Source organism: Aulonocara stuartgranti (genome assembly GCF_965226115.1).
Source record: "Aulonocara stuartgranti genome assembly, chromosome: 22".
NCBI classification, from domain to species: domain Eukaryota; kingdom Metazoa; phylum Chordata; class Actinopteri; order Cichliformes; family Cichlidae; genus Aulonocara; species Aulonocara stuartgranti.
The window spans coordinates 24,268,650-24,286,476 of NC_138957.1; the positions used below are offsets into that span (position 1 = coordinate 24,268,650).

The following is a 17,827-nucleotide window of genomic DNA, read 5'->3' on the forward strand; positions in this document are numbered from 1 at the left end:
AATTGGGCAGCCAATCATAAGAATGTAGGCCCAAAGGTGCAAGGGAGCTAAAATAGCTTGTTACAGAAAAAAAATAACAAATATGGTACTGGAAACTTTGGCAATACACACATTTTGTGCTATTCTTTGGATTTACTGACAACACTGCTTATGCTGTTTCTTTATTTGGCAAGATGATCAGCTGAAAAACAAGTCAATTATAAAACATGAATCCTATATTGGAACCAATGAAGTTATGATTCCTATACATTCTAAGGCTGCTTCTTCTACCCTGAAGCCAAACAACACAGAGAAGAATGCACGAAGAGAAGTCTCTGAAGATTTCCCCTCAAAAAAAGAAAGAAAGAAAGAAAGCGCTAATCTAAGATCTATTCTCAATTCAATTCAAATTCAATTTTCTTTATTGTCCCACAAGGGGAAATTAGTTTAGCAGCAGGAGGATAAGAACAACAGAACAATACTATAAAACAATAATAACAATAATAATGATAGAAAATTCAAGGACAATTATTTGCCATTAAGGAGACAAGACGCAGTAGGGATAAAAGAGACTCTCTATCAAATCAGAGAGTGATTACTCAACGTAAACAAAAAGGAAACCTGTTATGAGTCTGGCAAGAAGCCTGCACAAAACAGGGCTGATCTGTTTCTTTCAACAGTTCCTGCGTGAATGCCATGAGCCCAGCGTGTTCCAACAAGCCACGTCTCTCCGCCACTTGAGCAGCCAGTGCCTCGCCTCATTTCTGCCGTGCCCCCTCCAGCCTGGGTGAGCGAAGTGTGACGCTCGGCGAGAGCGGCCGTCAAATCCCTGATGCTCTGAGCCAGCTGCTCTCTGGCCGATACACTGTTTACCTGGTGAGGAAAAAGCACAAAGACAAGTTTGGAGAACTAACACCAGGCTTCTGCTGGTACATTCTTAAAAAGGGTCCAAATAACATTATAAAACACTTTGAGAAAAGACACATGTTTGGAGTTATGTATGAAACATGCAGCAGTTGCATAGTATCCAATCCTAAACAGTCAAGCTGAACAAATACTTGCAGTAGCTGCTGACTGATTTTAATCCCATGTTCTGGGAGATTTTGTGGGCCAGAAGTATTAATCACCTCAGTCTGTGTGATGGAACTCTCCAGCTGGGTAATCTGAGCCAAAACTGTGTCCTGGTTGGACAGAATGTAGTTCATCTCCTTTGTAATCTTCTCCTGTCAAATTAACACCGAATATGTGACACAGAAACAACAAATGCACACAGATTATCAGTTTCACACAGCCACACATCTGCATTATCTTGCACACTATGCTTGTCTAACAGTTAAAGCTGCATTACTGTAGCTTTTTAAACAGCACTGCATCATTTTTATCTTCACCTTCATTGCATTTGCTGGTTGTATTTCAAATGTTAGTGAAGTGCAAAACTATTTTAGAGATCTGGACTTAGTCTAAGTGGTGCAACAATTCCTCCATGATAGCTCAGAATCTCATCTCTGCAGTCTTGCGTGAAAGACTTGGAGCAGAGTCGCTACTTCTCCAAATAAAAAGGAGCTAGTTGAGGTTGTTTATCTGACCTTGTCAGATGGCACCTGGGTGAGGTGTTCCAGACAAGTGAAAGAAGATGGAAGGATAGATAGGGACGGGAATCAAGAACCGGTTCTCTAGTCCAATTCCTTGGAATTGTTAGTCTGCCTGCCGATCGATCCTGTTTATCGGTTGCATTTGCACTTGTGCAACAATCAGCTGATTTCAGTTTGTTTGTCAGAGGAAGCAGTGAAGCAGTCTTTGACTACTATAATATATTATTTTAAACTGTGAAATGGAGGGTTTCACACTATTCACATATATGCTGGCTTCACTACTACATGTTTGCTTTGTGTGTATTCCTGCCTCTAGTAAACCTTTCACTGTGCGGGACAGAGATAGATGTCAGATTGTGAGTCAAACCTTCAGCGCTTGGTACGCCTGGGCCACTGGGAGGATTTTATGTCCGGTGTGAATGCGGCGCAGTTTGCAGAGGGGGCAGAGCAGCCACTGACATGACCGACAATAGAACTGCAGCTTCTCCTGGTCGTGTTCTGGACAAGTCAGCACCTGAGCGAGACAGGCAAAACAGATGAGAACAATTTAATCTGAGGCACATTTTACTGAGTAGAAGAAAACAGGAATGTAGCACACAAGTGTGAGTATGCCTGGGTAATTTATTGCTTTGCCTTTTGCTAAGCAGCCAAGAGCCAGTGGAGGGCTCTGAAAAACAAAAGTAAAGTAAATGTAAAGGGGTCTCTGTATTTTCTTCTTGTGTTGTTGCAATTTAAGTGGGTCAGAAATCCATATTTTGCACATGGAAAGAAACCATAACTGTTCCATCCATGCAGTCTTATGATAATGTAGAATTACTATCCTTTATGCAACTTGAACTGTGCCTCGCATGGCAATCACACTTTCTATATAATGCAGTGCAATATAACTACACCCAGTTTACCACTTATTTAACAACATATACCATTAATACTTATAAACCCTCAGCAAAGCATGTCTTGTTGAAAAGTGTAACAAAAGACTTCATGTCTGCTGCCTCCTCTCTGATGGATATTTACTTTTATAATAACAGATGCAACAATAAACTGAACTTTCTAATAATGAGTTAAGGGTATGCACAAATAGTCCCAGTAAATGTAATAAAATAGGCAGCCAGTCATAAGAATGTAGGCCCAAAGGTGCACGGGAGGTAAAACAGCTTGTTACAGTAAGAAAATAACAAAGGGGCTTATTATTATATAAATAAGACTCATGCAAAGCAACTCCAAGAATAAAAATATGGTACTGGAAACTTTGACAATACACACATTTTGTGCTATTCTTTGGATTTACTGACAACACTGCTTATGCTGTTTCTTTATTTGGCAAGATGATCAGCTGAAAAGCAAGTCAATTATAAAACATGAATCCTATATTGGAAGTTATGATTCCTATACATTCTAAGGCTGCTTCTTCTACCCTGAAGCCAAACAACACGGAGAAGAATGCACGAAGAGAAGTCTCTGAAGATTTCCCCTCAAAAAAAGAAAGAAAGCGCTAATCTAAGATCTATTCTATCAAATCAGAGAGTGATTACTCAGTGTAAACAAAAAGGAAACCTGTTATGAGTCTGGCAAGAAGCCTGCACAAAACAGGGCGGATCTGTTTCTTTCAACAGTTCCTGCGTGAACACCATGAGCCCAGCGTGCTCCAACAAGCCACGTCTCTCCGCCACTTGAGCAGCCAGTGCCTCGCCTCGTTTCTGCCGTGCCCCCTCCAGCCTGGGTGAGCGAAGCGTGACGCTCGGCGAGAGCGGCCGTCAAATCCCTGATGCATGACTGTTACATGTCATGCATGCGGTCATGCAAGACTGTTACATGACCATTATTTATTTAATTTACTTTAATAGTCTCATGCAAAGAGTCCTCTTAAAGACACAACACCCCAAACTTTACATTTCATATTTTATTGTCTTTTGTTCTGCAGCAATTCCAGATTCAAAAGCAGTCCTGAGATCATAACATCAGAAACATTTTGTAAAACATGCAGCAAGTTTTTAGAATTCTCCAAATCCTCAAATGCAAACATTCACTGTAACAGCACACGAGTGTCGTGTTTGTTAAAGAATATGTTTTAAAAAAGTGAAGGAAGGAGGAGTGGTTGGAGATGAAAGGAGCATTCTAGAGGGAGGGGGGAGGGATACTGGGTGTGGTGATGTATAAAGCATCTTTGCCACCCACTGGTTCATCACAACAGCTCTACCAAGATCAACAGTAGCCTCCAATTGTCTTAAACCTCAGCACTGGTGAGTAGAAAATCCTACAAGTGCTTTTTTTGCTCGCTCTGGAAACTTTTCCTGGGTTTTCTTGATTGTTTGTTTGTTCGTTTTGATCAAGCAATGCTCATTACAGTTAGTTTTGTATGAATGCACATTAAGAATTAGCAGAAAAGTATTGATGAACTGCAAAGTTTATCACATCCATGTGGACTTTAATGCTTAAACTTCTCTTCTTGCTTATGAAACTTGATGCTGCAAAAGACTGAGCTCATTTTGTCTGAATCCAACTAACTTGTTTGGAAACTCATTTTTACGAATGCATTAAAGTTTTTGGGGGGGTTAGGAGCGATTCTCACCTTTAACTGCAACCTAATTGAGGAATGATGCGGTACAGGTTTTGTGCTCTCTTTCCTTGTAACTCCCTTCGGTTTCCAAACTCTCTGATGCCAAAGTTTCTTCAGCTTAGCGCACCCTAGAGAGGGAAAAACATTGTATGACTCACAACATAACCACTAGCAAATCTCTTGGGTTTATACAGTCAAGTGGAAAGAACGCATAATTTAGATATACTATGTTAGAAGAACAGACATCTGATGTTGCTTTGGGGACTTTAATTAAGCTGCAACCTGCTTCCTTATCTCCTTCTGCTGTTGCCATAACAATGTCCTGTGTCACTTGGCAGAGACGCTACATTAGAGACCGCTGAAAAGGGAAATAAGAGTGGTGGGGCCCAGGTGGAAATCTTGAGTTTATTTTTATCAAGCTCCACTGAGAACCCAGAGAAACTTTGGCAAAGACAAACAGTAATATCAGCCACTGTTTTCTGCTATGACCTCCAGTATGCACTTGCACATGCATATGTTTTACTGCATGTATACATGTATAATTCCAGAATTTAAATATATTAGCAATGTAATTTGTAGAAGTGGTTCAAAAGTAACTGAGTAGCTTCACTGCATCATTATTTTAGGCAAACCTAAAATGGACCTCACAGGGTTAAACGACTCAATCTCTTTCACTCTGGTTTTACCAAGCAGGCCCTGCCTATTCCCCTTTTTCTCCCTCGTTTACTTCTAAATAATTCCTCGTGTTCCAAATATCAATGATGTCCTTTGTTAAGATCCTACATTTGACCACAATACCACGTGATTCAGCCTAATCTGCACCAGATAATGAGTCATAGCAGAATTATGTGTAAACGTTATTCAGAGGAGGCATCTTTCTTTAATCAGTGTGGATTTCCTGTATAAACAAATACCACTGCAGTCTCAGACGTAACATTTTGTTTTCCTTCTGTCTCCCTAAACTAGCCCCAAGCATGTCTTCTAGCATCCAGCAGGCTATGGGACTGCTCATTGGCGCCTTTCATAAATACTCTGGCAAGGAGGGAGACAAACTCACCCTAAGCAAGGAAGAGCTGAAGGAACTTCTTCAAAATGAGCTTGGAGACATATTTGGCGTGAGTGGTCTCTATCCTCCCTCTATCTCACACCCAGTAGGTTGCCTGAAAACACTGCCATACTGATGCAGAGCTTTTACTTTGAGAGAGTGGAAAATACACAGATTTTCCCCTGTGGTTTGCGCAACTATTTGGGCAGAAGTAGGCTGAGCAGTTCTTTGTTTTATGATCACTTAGTGTCTAAATTCAAGCTAACACTTTTCTCCATTGCAGAAATCCACTGACCAGGCAAAACTGGACAAGATCTTCAAGGATCTGGACGCAGACAGGGACGGCACTGTGGATTTTCCAGAGTATGTCACGCTGGTCGCCTGCCTCACTATGCTCTGCAACGATTTCTTCACCCAAAAATAAGGATCCAAGCGCCACCTTGCGGCCAACTGAGAGAGCTGCCGTTCGGTGACAGGAAGTGTCCCTTGACAGCTTTTTTGAAAAAGATATAAACACAAATATATGACAGTGAATTCAAACTTGTACTGAAATCCAAAATGAAATAAATCTTTTTTTTTCTCTCTCTGAAAGACTAGAGTTGCATTTTGTGCATTCTTTAACTGGGAGAACTATTTGTTCCAGTATTGAGCAATTGCAGAATCTTTGGAAGGCTTATGATAACAAGAATGTTTGCCTCGGAAATCAAAATCTTTCTATCAGCAGAGTTCATGCTTTGCAGCTGAAGTATCGTCTAAGTTTCCTAAAGTGTCTTCAGGAAAGGAGCAATACCACTGCAAGTTCTGACAGGAAGGATGTCACCAACGCTGACAGAGATGCAGAACTGAAAATATCTACCAGAGCAGGCTTTTTGAAGTTGCACTGAAGAAACTTTTGAAAGAAGCAAGAACACAAGCCTGATCTCACTAATAAAAAGTGAACTTCTTAAGCAAAACATCCTTATATCATACATCCTTAAATTTAACACACTCTGGGTTTCAGTTTGGCAAAACACATGTTGCATGAAGTTACTTTAATACTAGCAACTCATTTGAGCCCCAAGCCTTGAATCATTTGGGGTCTCAGAAAACTTTAGGTTTGTTTTTTTAGGGGTTTTTTTTCCTTCTGAAGCTTTAATAGTCTGAGGGCCTAAAGTGATGTTACGATACCCATGGCCATTGTTGAATCAGTTTATTGACTTTATGACACGTTTCTGCTTGTGCTGCTATTATGTTACATTTTAGCCAACTCCATTACCCTGTAATTGTAGTTTGAAGTCACATATTCTTGCTTTAACTCAGGTTTCAAAGTCGTCTGCAATAACTTTACAGAGACACAGCAGGTAAAATAAGTACAGAGCACATCCCCGGTTTTCTAAGTAAATATATTTCTAAAGGCGTTTTTCTGCCCACCAGATGTTGGTAACAACCCATTCAGTTCACATGCGCAACAAAAAAAAAAAATCACACAATGAATTAAGATATGTGTAATCTTCAGAAATGACACAGGGGGGAAGTATTGAATGCATGAAGAAACATTTCATGTGTGGATGTGATCGGTTGTTACTGACATCTGGTGAGAATTTCACATCAATAACACCTTTAGAAATATGTTTACTTAGAAAAGTGGTGACATGTTCAACACTTATTTTAACCACTGTACTTTTTTGATTGTTTGAATTAGCTACTCTGCCTTGGTCACTAGTTATTCTTCAAAAATAGGGTGCTGTGCAAAAGTCTTAAGTCAACCTCCATTTCTTCATATTTTGCTTCCAAACAGCCAGACTTTTTTCAGTCTTGAACAATAGTGCTTCAGACTTTCTGAAAGTGTCCCTGGCCTTTGAGTGGCTCCAAAGCCTCATTAGAAATATTCTCAGTGGAAGGAAGCTATAAAGAAGTCATTCTTAAGATAGGAAAACAAGGAGAAAAGACTGCTATATACTAAATTACACAAATATTAGAGGGGGACGGTATCTTGCAACAAAACTGTGATGGACAATAGAGAGAAAAACAACACACAAAATATTTTTAATGTTATTAAAGAGACCTGGAGAGCTAATCCTGAAGACTACTTAAAGAATTGACTAGAAAGCTTCCCTAATATGCCAAAGAATAAAGGTGGTCATACCAAAGGGTTTTTTTTATCATTCAAACTCTGTTTTTGTTGTATGTGATGTATTGTCTTAGAAAAAACATAAAGGACATGGACATACAGCACATGACTCCACATGACACATTGCATGTGTAACATTTAAGTAACTCCTGTAAGACTGAGAATGAATTAATACTTGGGGCATAATATAGCATTCCTGTTTATTTCATAGCTTTTGTTTCATAGTTGCATAGTGTGTGTTGCACTGCTGCATATACAAACCCATGATTCAGTATTTGTAAAACCACATTTAGCAGCAATAACTTGAAGTAATCACTTTATCTATTTAGTATGACTTCATCGGTTTCTTGCACTGCTGTGGAGGAATTTTGGCCTACTCATCTTTACAATGTTGCTTCAGTGCATTGAGGTTTGTGGGCATTTGTTTTTGCACAGCCTTCTTAAAGTGCCACTACAATATTTTTATCTGGCTGAGGTCTGGACTTTGACTGTGTCATTGTAACACTTTGAGTCTTTTCTTTTTCATTTATTCTGTTGGAGATTTGCTGCTGTTCTTATATTTATTGTCCTGTTGCATGATCCAGTTTCAGCCAAGCTTCAGCTGTCAGACAATTGGCTTCTCAATTGACTCGAGAATACTTTGGTATACAGACGAGTTCTTAGTCAACTTAATGACTGCAAGGTGGCCAAGTCTTGTGGCTGTAAAACAAGCCCAATCACAATCATCACAATCAGTGGTTATGCACCTGCGTCTGTCTCTCTAACACAAAAAAAAAAAAAGAGTCACACCACTAATTAGAAGCTGGAGATTTCAAACATCATTACTTGAAAAACAAGACTTCATTAATTATTTTAAAAAGCAATGGGCAATGTATTTCGATAACAGGAAAGATAGTAATGCGAGGAAAATAATATCTTACTGTTCACATAAGATAAATGTAGCGAGTAAAAGCCACCGAGTAACCACTAAGGGCCTCTGTACTACTCGTGCAAACTTTCAGCCCCAAAGCTCTTACAGGAACGAACCCAGAATAAACGGGACAAGAGGGTAAGTATAAGCGAGATACGTTACAGTTTATTATTTTAAAAGAAAACACAAAGGGTTTGCAATAGGCCTAAAACATCACAATAAAAAGGTCACTAAAGACCACAATATAGTCTTATTGGTGCAACCTGCCAGCAATGCAACTATCACCCGAGGGCTTGCTCTCCCCGGCGGTCCCAGATGTTCGCTGCTTTAAAAGAAACAAATCCACCCCAAATAAATACGAGCCCAACAGAGCACTTATCGCATGCACTAAGTGTTTTAGTTCAGGCAATAATTGGTGGCACTAAAATCACTCTTAATAAAACTTATTCACCGCAAATCCACACAGAGCACCTCTAAAAGATCTAATTCCCCTAAGGTAAGAGCCCAGCTCAGGGATTGCACATTGCCGGACTAATATTGCACCAGCCCAGTAGAAATAAAAACAAACCCAGCATAAAAAAATCGGTTTTAAAGGATGACCCTACTCTAAAACCAACTTAGGAGAAAAATGCAACGAAAAGGAGAAGGAGGAAAAAACAGTGACAAATTCACATGTGCAGCCTGTCCTGCAGGAGGCAATACAATATAAGCAACGTTATGAGGGCCCTCGCACCCCAGCGCATCGAGCCACGCCCAACACCTCCACCCATCACGTCCAATCTGATGTCACATTGATGGAATTCATGCGTAGAACCACGAGCTAAGATTTCATCTCATTCAATGCTGATTATAGTCGTCCCACTAGGTGGCGCTCTAACCATTACTGACAAATCGCTTTTTTAGCAGCAAAAAGAATTTTCTGGCACAACTTCACCTGCTTCCAAGGTGCATGGAGAGGACAAAAGAATTCACAAAGCAGGAACTCCAGCAACACTTGAGGGAAGATGAACAACTTTAATAATAGACCTATTATTAAAGTTGTTCATCTTCCCTCAAGTGTTGCTGGAGTTCCTGCTTTGTGAAATTGCTTTTTTTAAACATTTCTGAGCTTGACTCTTGACTCATGTCTGCGACGTTTGGGAGAGATTGGACATTGTGTTTTTGAGTGACAGCAGATTACTGCTCTTTGGTGAGTGATTGAAACTCCACGTGCTGCCATGACCACCCCGTTTCCCTAAACATAAAAAGCTTTGCAATTTAGCACCACAAAGGTCTTTAGGTTCCATGCACCAGAGATCACGTCATTTTGATGAAATCCCAAGGAAGAGTTAGTCAAAGTATGAGGCCTGAAAAGAGGGGAAAATGTCGCCAAAATTATAGTAGTTTTCGGGTAATAAGCCACTACTTTTTTCCACACTGTGAACACTGCGGCTGATCACCTCTTCACTGGGGTGAAGAATTTGGGCTGCTGGGGCATGGAGGTACAAGAATAAATCAATGTACATGTGACCCGTGGTAGGTACCTATTTAAAATAGGACAGAGCCGTAGGCGCACAGTCAGTTTAAAAGAGTTTAATTTTTAATACAAAATAAAAGAAACAGTGTAACAGCAGCACCTAAAAACAATTAAAAACGTTACCTTATTAAAAAAACCGATAAAACTGTACGATTGCCCGTGAGGCAGGACAAGCGCTGCGGGGAACAGTTTAAAAACAAATCGACATAGCACACAGGTTAAAAATGGACGGCAACTCACACATGACCCCAAATGGGTAAAACACTATAGAAAAAAAGGCAAATCTTCGGTGCCGTCTTCACTCGGGCCCCCCGCTGTGCATGCAAGAGCGGGGAGACAAAAAAAAAGGATTTGTTTTCCCTGCAGCGCCTTCACCGCCTGCGAATCAATCTGTGGTGCCTACTGATACAGAAAAAGTAAAACAAAAAAACAAAACCATCGACAGCCGCAGCAGTCTGTCGGCTTACACCAGTTTAAAACAAATTAAAACACACTGATGTGTCGGGTCCTTTGCCCGCAGCCAGAAATCCACCTGGCAAAGCAGCAGCTCGGTACTCTGTGAATAAAAGGCAGGAGATCACTAGCTGGACAATAAAACACAGGAATATTCCTCCACTGAATTGGTTTTGTTACCTGTCCACAAGTTCGTGTCACACCCTAATAAATGTGGGTCAGTGGCGATGAAGTCCACTATACCGTTCTCACGGGAGCAATGTTTCCCACCTACAAGGGTGCAAATAACTGTAAACCTCTGCCAACAGCCAGAGCTCAAGTGGTACATTTTTGTGTAACCTACCCTTCTAACAGAAGTTTAGGGGAGGACGCGTATCAGACTTTCATAGTTAAGAAACACCAACTTGCCCAACTCGGACCAAGCACTCGCAGCTTCAGGTTTGCAAAGGAATACCCAATTGCCCACACCTGCGCTTATGAAAGGAGCGAAGACCAGCTCCGCCCACCAGGGGCGGTCCCAAGTCTCCAGGTCTCACCTGTCACATACACATCATATTCATATGAGTACGGTTCTATTAACCACCATGCTGTACAGCAGCGGTCCCCAACCTTTTTGCGCCACAGATCAGTTTATGTCAGACACGGAGCGGCCTTTAAGGTATCGCGGATAAATACAACCACATAAAATGATCCGACCAAGACAAAAACTGTGGCATCGTGAATGTACTGTGTAATTGTGTAACTTTATTAGCAGCGTCCTCCTGAAAATGTGCCAAATTGAGAGTAACATCCTCCTCTCTGCCGCTTAATGCTCTCTTGTCGCTATGGTAACGTGTAAATATTTCTTTCAAAATAAGACGCACAACTACAACAAGGGAAAAGACCCAGGGAAATCGAGTTAACAATTAAAAACCCTGAAAACCATAAATTTCACCGCGGAGCCTCCACTCTCGTGGCCTGGTACCAAACGACTCACAGACCGCTGCTGTACAGAACCTGTGATGTCCAGACGGTATTCCTCTGGTGTTGAAAACTTTTGGGTTTAGTGATTAACATAGTTGCCATGGTTTCCTTTCTTCTCTTATTTGTTGTGTGTGATCAGGACAATTCTGGGGAAGATGGGCCTGCAGGGGAAAGTCACCCCCTTGCAGGCCAGAAGACATGAGATAAGTTTAAAGAATACAAAGTATGTATGTGTGTTATCAAGAAGATAATTCTTATGAACACAAGTTAATAAATGTGCAATTACTAAGAGTTGTTGTAGTGTTGTTATTTGCTTGCTGTCATTTTTGATTTCCTCTGCCTTTAGGATTGCAAGTATCCAGGCTCAGGAGAGGGGGTCAGTGGGAAGCCCACTGATGCTACTTGGCCCTGGTTTGCCACCTCATGCATGAGGTGATAGGACAGATGCCTTCCATTAAGCCTCCTGTCCTAATGTCCTCTCTCCCTAAGGACAATCCAGGGCCAAGCACAGCAGTGGGTGACCAAAACGACAGCGATGACGAAGCGAGTCAGCCACTTACGACAGGGAGAAAGAGGAAAAGAGATGATGAGCTGCTAGACCTCATCAGAGAGGACATGAGGCAGCAAAGAGAGGCTGAGGAGAGGAGAGCAGGGAGAGGATGGACAGACTGTTTTCACTTCTAGAAAGACTAGTTCCCAAATGAGTTATGTATTGAGAAATGTATTTATTTGAATATATTTGTTACATTGTTATATGTGTTGCATTGGTTTAAAGGTTTTATGTTATTAATAAATTGATTCAAACAAACAGTAATTGTCACTGAACTCAATTTGATTTACAGGCATTTTTATGGAAGAAATATAGTATCATCAGAATTCAAGTATTTTTAGACATTGAATTTATGACACTGAATTTTTATCCTCCAAATTTCCCTCCAAAAATATTCACCTGCAAAAATTCACCTGCAAAAAATTCACCTGCAAAAATTCACCTGAAAAAAATTCACCTGCAAAAATTCACCTGCAAAAATTCAACTGCAAAAGTGATGAACTTTAATGACCCAAGCCAGAGCAATCAGCACCAGATCGAGTCGAGTGGCTCTCGGCCAATTAAATTACGCTGTTTGATCACATGACACCGTTAGCCAGCAGTTTGTCTCCTAAAAGAGAGCTGTTTAGAGGTGAGTGATTAAGTTTTTCTCCTAAATAGAGATCATTACAGAACGCCTAGTCCTACTTAAAATCCCATTTATTTATTTTTTATCATCTACTCGAACTAAGGAAAACGTTTGACTAACTCAAAGACAATTTCCACGCCTCCCATGCCTGTCTGCAGAAGCAGTTTTGAATTTAGGAGCGCCAAGATGGCAGCGGCAAACCCTGGCGGCTCTCCGGTGAGTATATATTTTTTTTTATCTTCAAGTTTGTCTTTTGAAACCTTAATTTTATTTAAATCCGTTGCTCACGTATAAAGTACACAGACGGGGTCTTTGCTCAACTCGTCTGAGGCGTGTCTCACTAAGCGCTACATGCTAGCATCCTGCTAACCGAGCTACCCTTTACATGCTGTGCTTTAGAAAATAGGATACTCGTTAAAAAAAAATACTCCGCAGATATTGATAGATAGACGAACACTGCAAATATAATGTTGGAAACGAGAACGGCCTTTGGTGAAGGGGTAAAATACACCATGAATAAAGCCATAGAGTGAATGGCTGCCATGGTTGCAGAACAGCCTGATTTAATGACAAGAATGGGGAAGAGTGAGGTGAAGTGAACCAAAGCCACAAAACACGGTCAGACAAGGCGGCAAAAGGGCAGTGATCTGTCCGTCAGTATGAAGTTGGTGTGTGCTTTGGTGAACAAAAACTCCAGACCGGTAGCAGGAAGATGGGAGACTCGTGTTTCACTGGAATAGTGGTGAATTAAAACATCCTTTGTTGGGGACATTTCGGTGTAAATGCATCCATACAGGCAAGACAGAGGCAGACCAGACAGTGAAGAAAACAAGGCAAACATTAGAAATATTAAAACGGAAATATAGGATTGAGTTGAGGCCCTTGCAGGCTACCCACAATTTCCCCAAACTGAGCCACCCATTAAGAAATTCATTCTCACTGTTTCATAAACAAAAGGGATTACATTTGACAATATCAAATTTAATTTTCTGACCTTTTCATAAATGAAACACGCTGCCAGGCAATCTGTTTTCGTTTTTTTTCATCCATTCAGAGTATTCGTTGGGAACACTGAACTCAATAATCATTTCCAGCTTTCTTCATTAAGTTTTGGTTTGGCTTTGTTCTCAAAAACATTTAAATAAAACAGATAAAATAGAAAATAAAGCTTTTTCTCTTGCGAGCTCAATTTTTACTGTGCTATTAAAACAAAAGATGTAAGAAAATAATAAATAAAATCCTAACCAGAAAATCAAAATACTGCAACAAATGGCATGAATTAAAAATATACTTTTTTCAAAGAACCATAAGGAAATATGATAAAATAAACATTGGAATCTTATAGCCTAAGAATATTCAGTTAACGTAACTAACCTTGTGTTTTTAACTCACTTTTTGTTGGTGATTTAAAAATTACAAAAATAATTCTACTTTTTCCTCTCCTTTAGGATCTTCTCCTACATCATATTCTTCTGAGACTGCGTTCACGTTTAGAACATTGTCTTGAACACCTTCCCCTGGATCTGGACTTTTTAGATTTCATTTGCACCCAAGAACTAGTTTCTCTACAAGTAGATGCATTATGTAGTTTACATACTCTGATAAACAGAGAAAAGGATAAAATGAATCTACATAGTGCTGTCATTCAGTTTGAGTGGGGACCTACTGGGCGACTAAGAATGGCTCTTTCCCCCCATCATCTTAACAGTCTTCTGGAACTGAACTTGTCCATCCCAGCCATTGCTAAAATTTTGGGAATGTCAAGAAGCACAGTATTCCGACGCATGAATGAGTTCAATCTTTCAGTCAAAGCACTCTATAGCAGCCTGTCAGATGAAGAGTTGGACCAATGCATTACAGACATAAAATCCAGGCAGCCTCACGCTGGATACCGGATGGTGAAAGCACTTCTTCAGGCCAGAGGACACAGAGTCCAGTACCAAAGGGTTAGAAGTTCTATGCACCGTGTTGACACAGCTGGTGTTGTGTCAAGGATGTTTTCCTTGGGATGCATTGCTCGACGTGCTTATTCCGTCCCAGGACCACAGTCTCTAATGCATATTGACACAAATCACAAACTGATACGGTAAATTATTTGATCTTTTGAAGTGAAAGATATTCCTGAGAATTTTTTCATCTGCAAATGTTCAGAACTGTATTTTGTTATCTTACTCGTTACTATATTTGCATCTGGACATACATAAATTACATCTTGCATTGCTTACATTTAAACACTTCAAAGTGATAATTCAAAAACTGATAAAAAAAAAACATTGTTTTCCCCATTCAGCTATAACATTGTGATCTTTGGAGGTATTGATGGCTTTTCTCGTAAGGTAAGTTTAGTTTAGTAAGTAAATCAAATGTAATATTTACATGGAAGTTTCCCATTGTTCTTTTTCCTATAAAGATTATGTATCTCGGTGCTGCTTCCAACAATCTGGCATCAACAACACTGGCATTCTTCCAAAAATCAATCGAGAAGTTTGGTTTTCCTCTCAGGTAATAAGTGATGCATTTTATTATGGGTTAGGTATTTTCTTACATACCTTTTGTAAGACTACATTTGGATATTTCATTAAAATTTGTTTAAGATGATTCTAACTTGCCTCAACAGGCCAGCTCTGTTCTAGGATGCCCTCTGGACCCAGTGGAGGTGGTGAGTGACAGGAGAACGGCGGCTAAGCTGTCATCCCTGTTGGACAACATCTCCCACCCCATGCAGCAGACTGTGACAGCACTGAGCAGCTCCTTCAGTGGGAGACTGCGGCACCCACGGTGTGGGACGGAGAGATTTCGCAGGTCTTTCCTCCCCACTGCTGTCAGACTCCATAATAAAGACTTTAACTGATCAAGCACACACATCCATACATATGCAATAATACCAAGTGCAATAATCCTTTCTGTCATCGTTGTATTTTTACTCAGTTGTATATAGTATTTGTATTTGTATTCTATTTTTATCTTATTGTATATTTATTTTATTTTATTCTACTGTATATAGTATTTTATTTTATTCTATTCTGTACAGTTGTGTACTGTATTTATTCTTATTGTATTCTAATTTTTGCCTCATAACTTTTGCACTGTCCACTTCCTGCTGTGACAAAACAAATTTCCCACGTGTGGGACTAATAAAGGTTATCTTATATATATATCTCTAATTTCAAATGATTGTTATGGTGACTTGGGGATATTTAAGAATAAAAAAAAATTAATTCAACACCTTTACCAAACACTGCTGTTATGTAATTGGATACAAGGGGTGAGATAGTAATATTTTGCCTCCTTGGCTGTAACTCCCTGACATTACAAGGGTAATCATTTTATGATGTCGGGTTCAGTGTTACACCATGATTTCAAATTCAATATCATCATCAATAAGAATTAGTATTATCATTTCAGAGTTGTAGGTAACCACTTTTAAATGCCATAGACTACTTATTTGTTTAATTTGATGTAAATATTTTTGCAAAAATATTCTAAAAATTGTCTCCTTACACAGATCATAATGATACAAGATGGCACTTGCGTAATTTCCAACAAATACAATAAATCTAAGTAATTACTACTAACCTGTGAAATCCTAAAAAATGTTTTAACAGCTGTGTTAAATTAAACTTCATACTGACACATGCTGGAAAGTGCATTCATGAGACAATTTTTCTGATGCATTCAAGAGCAGTAGCAATGAAAGATTTTAAGGATTCTTTTACAATTTGTTTTTCAAACTTTGCTTAAGGCATATACTGTTCTTTATTATCAGATCTAAGTTTGTTTAAAGCTTCGAATGTTTTGGGGTACGATTCTTTGTTTTCAGGGTTCGTGGCGACCACAGAGGGGAAAATGTGGAGGTTGCACGGCTGATGTTTACTGTTCGTGGCACAGGAAGAGGCAGTTTCATTTCAGGAAAGAGTGTGCACAATCAAAGGTTTGTTCTCATAAAATACTGTCCACCTCAAATGTTTCTGACATAAGATGGAAGGTGTTGCATCTTTATTTCCATTATTTAAAAATACATACATTTAAAGGGTATAGTTTTATGAAAGTTTTACAGTAAAATGTCTTTAGAGAACAGTGCCCTATCCAGCATGATATACTTTCTGATATGTATCAGGTGTTCCCTTTTTTTTTTTTTTTGGCAGTTTTTGTTGTTTTTTTCTTTCAATTTCCATTACTTACCCCTCAAGGAAGAAAATATTGGACAGGTCCTACAAACCCCAAAGAGCCTTCAGGAATGTGCCCTATTTTTTAGTTATTCACGCACCTTTTCCAGTCTGTTCCTTCCTTCCATGAATGTTCATTCTGTGTTAATGGTCTGGTTGTCATCTCATGTTGCCACTGATCATTACAACCCTTTTGGCACCTTTTAAGTGATATGCCTGGGTCCTTCCTACATGCCCTGATAATGTATTATTACTGTTGTCATGCACACATTTCATGTAGGGTTAGAAACAAGCAGGGAATTTGTCATACACACCAAGAAAAGCCATACCTAATTAAATATTTTTTATATATTATTTCAGAATAGAGCGACTGTGGAGAGACCTCTGGGTGGCCGTTACATGCATTTACTACGATGTTCTTCACAACCTTGAGGAAGAGGGCCTTCTTGACATTTCAAATGTTGCACACCTCTTTTGCTGCCATTACGTCTTTCTTCCTCGACTGGAGGATGATTTGAATACATTTTGCAGTGGATGGGACAACCATCCACTGCGAACAGAAAACAACATGAGTCCCAACCAGCTGTGGGAGTTGGGTCACAGATATCACCCTGTTCCTGTTCCAGAAAACACACAGGTAAAGGTGCACATTTTTAGTACTCTGATTCCTATATACAATTATTCTTTCCTAATTTTGCTTGTTCGTTGCAGGGCTTCCAGATTCCAGACATTGACTGGGAGGACAGTGGCCTATCTTGCCATAACCATTCAAGCATTGTTGTTCCGAACACTGACTGTCCATTGACAGAAGAACAAATGACAACTTTACAGGGCGTTGTTAATCCAAGAGCGGCATCCCAGTCCTTTGGTGCGGACATGTACATTATGGCTGTTCAGTTTTGTTAGCAATTCATTTAGAATAGGAAAGCTACATACAGTTGCAGGAAAAAGTTTGTGTATCTTGTTGAATTTCATTAATTTCTGCACAATTTGGTCATGAAATGTAATTGGATCTTCATCACGGACATCTGGACAATCAGTCTGCTTAAACTAAACCAACTCAAAGAATTTTCAAGGATTTTTTCATTAACATAATTGTGTATAAGCAGTTCTGATTATTGTGACTTATGTCATGAAATGGGATCTGATCTTCAAATTGTGCTGAAATCTGAGATTACACAGGGTTCACCAACTGTTTCAAGCTATAAAACTTCACTATAAGTAACAATTTTTAGTAAAGCTTCGTAATGTAAACACTGAAGAATTAGGAGAGAGGGAACTTAAAAATATTGATTCACTCAGAAAACTAAATAGAAACTGCTTGTCAGTTTGAATGTTATGTTGTAAAGCAATAT

At 39.5% G+C, this 17,827-nt stretch overlaps 2 protein-coding genes and 3 long non-coding RNA genes across 7 annotated transcripts; 3 read left to right on the plus strand and 2 right to left on the minus strand.

Annotated features, from left to right (window-relative positions):
* Positions 1-262: 262 nt before the first annotated feature.
* Positions 263-3,669, minus strand: LOC309698555. Its single transcript, XR_014274127.1, has 3 exons — positions 1,939-3,669; positions 1,107-1,202; positions 263-852 (listed from the first exon to the last, which is right to left on the minus strand). It is a non-coding gene; the product is annotated as an uncharacterized lncRNA (long non-coding RNA).
* Positions 3,670-3,693: 24 nt separating this feature from the next.
* On the plus strand, positions 3,694-5,767 carry LOC309698554 (ictacalcin-like). Its single transcript, XM_082521077.1, has 3 exons — positions 3,694-3,814; positions 5,098-5,246; positions 5,460-5,767. Exons 2-3 carry the CDS (start codon positions 5,106-5,108, stop codon positions 5,598-5,600), a joined length of 282 nt encoding a protein of 93 aa, XP_082377203.1. The 5' UTR covers positions 3,694-3,814; positions 5,098-5,105; the 3' UTR covers positions 5,601-5,767.
* A 3,986-nt stretch (positions 5,768-9,753) lies between these two features.
* On the minus strand, positions 9,754-11,120 carry LOC309698041. Of its 2 annotated transcripts, XR_014273991.1 has the most exons (3): positions 10,509-10,984; positions 10,346-10,435; positions 9,754-10,268 (listed from the first exon to the last, which is right to left on the minus strand). It is a non-coding gene; the product is annotated as an uncharacterized lncRNA (long non-coding RNA). The 2 variants fall into 2 exon arrangements; XR_014273990.1 differs by having other exon boundaries at positions 10,346-11,120.
* A 1,038-nt stretch (positions 11,121-12,158) lies between these two features.
* On the plus strand, positions 12,159-13,863 carry LOC309698187. 2 transcript variants are annotated; one of them, XR_014274021.1, is made up of 3 exons: positions 12,159-12,309; positions 12,410-12,522; positions 13,755-13,863. It is a non-coding gene; the product is annotated as an uncharacterized lncRNA (long non-coding RNA). The 2 variants fall into 2 exon arrangements; XR_014274022.1 differs by having other exon boundaries at positions 12,465-12,522.
* Positions 13,864-13,884: 21 nt separating this feature from the next.
* LOC309698223 (uncharacterized protein) lies at positions 13,885-17,378 on the plus strand (the record flags this gene model as incomplete). The annotated part of the gene is made up of 6 exons (XM_082520522.1): positions 13,885-14,392; positions 14,597-14,642; positions 14,717-14,808; positions 16,127-16,237; positions 16,833-17,109; positions 17,184-17,378. Exons 1-6 carry the CDS (start codon positions 13,929-13,931, stop codon positions 17,376-17,378), a joined length of 1,185 nt encoding a protein of 394 aa, XP_082376648.1. The 5' UTR covers positions 13,885-13,928.
* Positions 17,379-17,827: the final 449 nt, after the last annotated feature.

Coding starts and splice junctions, on each gene's coding strand:
- LOC309698554 (XM_082521077.1), top strand. CDS start 5,106: ATGTCTTCTAGCATCCAGCAGGCTATGGGACTGCTCATTGGCGCCTTT. Junction 5,247..5,459: donor AGCTTGGAGACATATTTGGC/GTGAGTGGTCTC, acceptor TCTCCATTGCAG/AAATCCACTGACCAGGCAAA.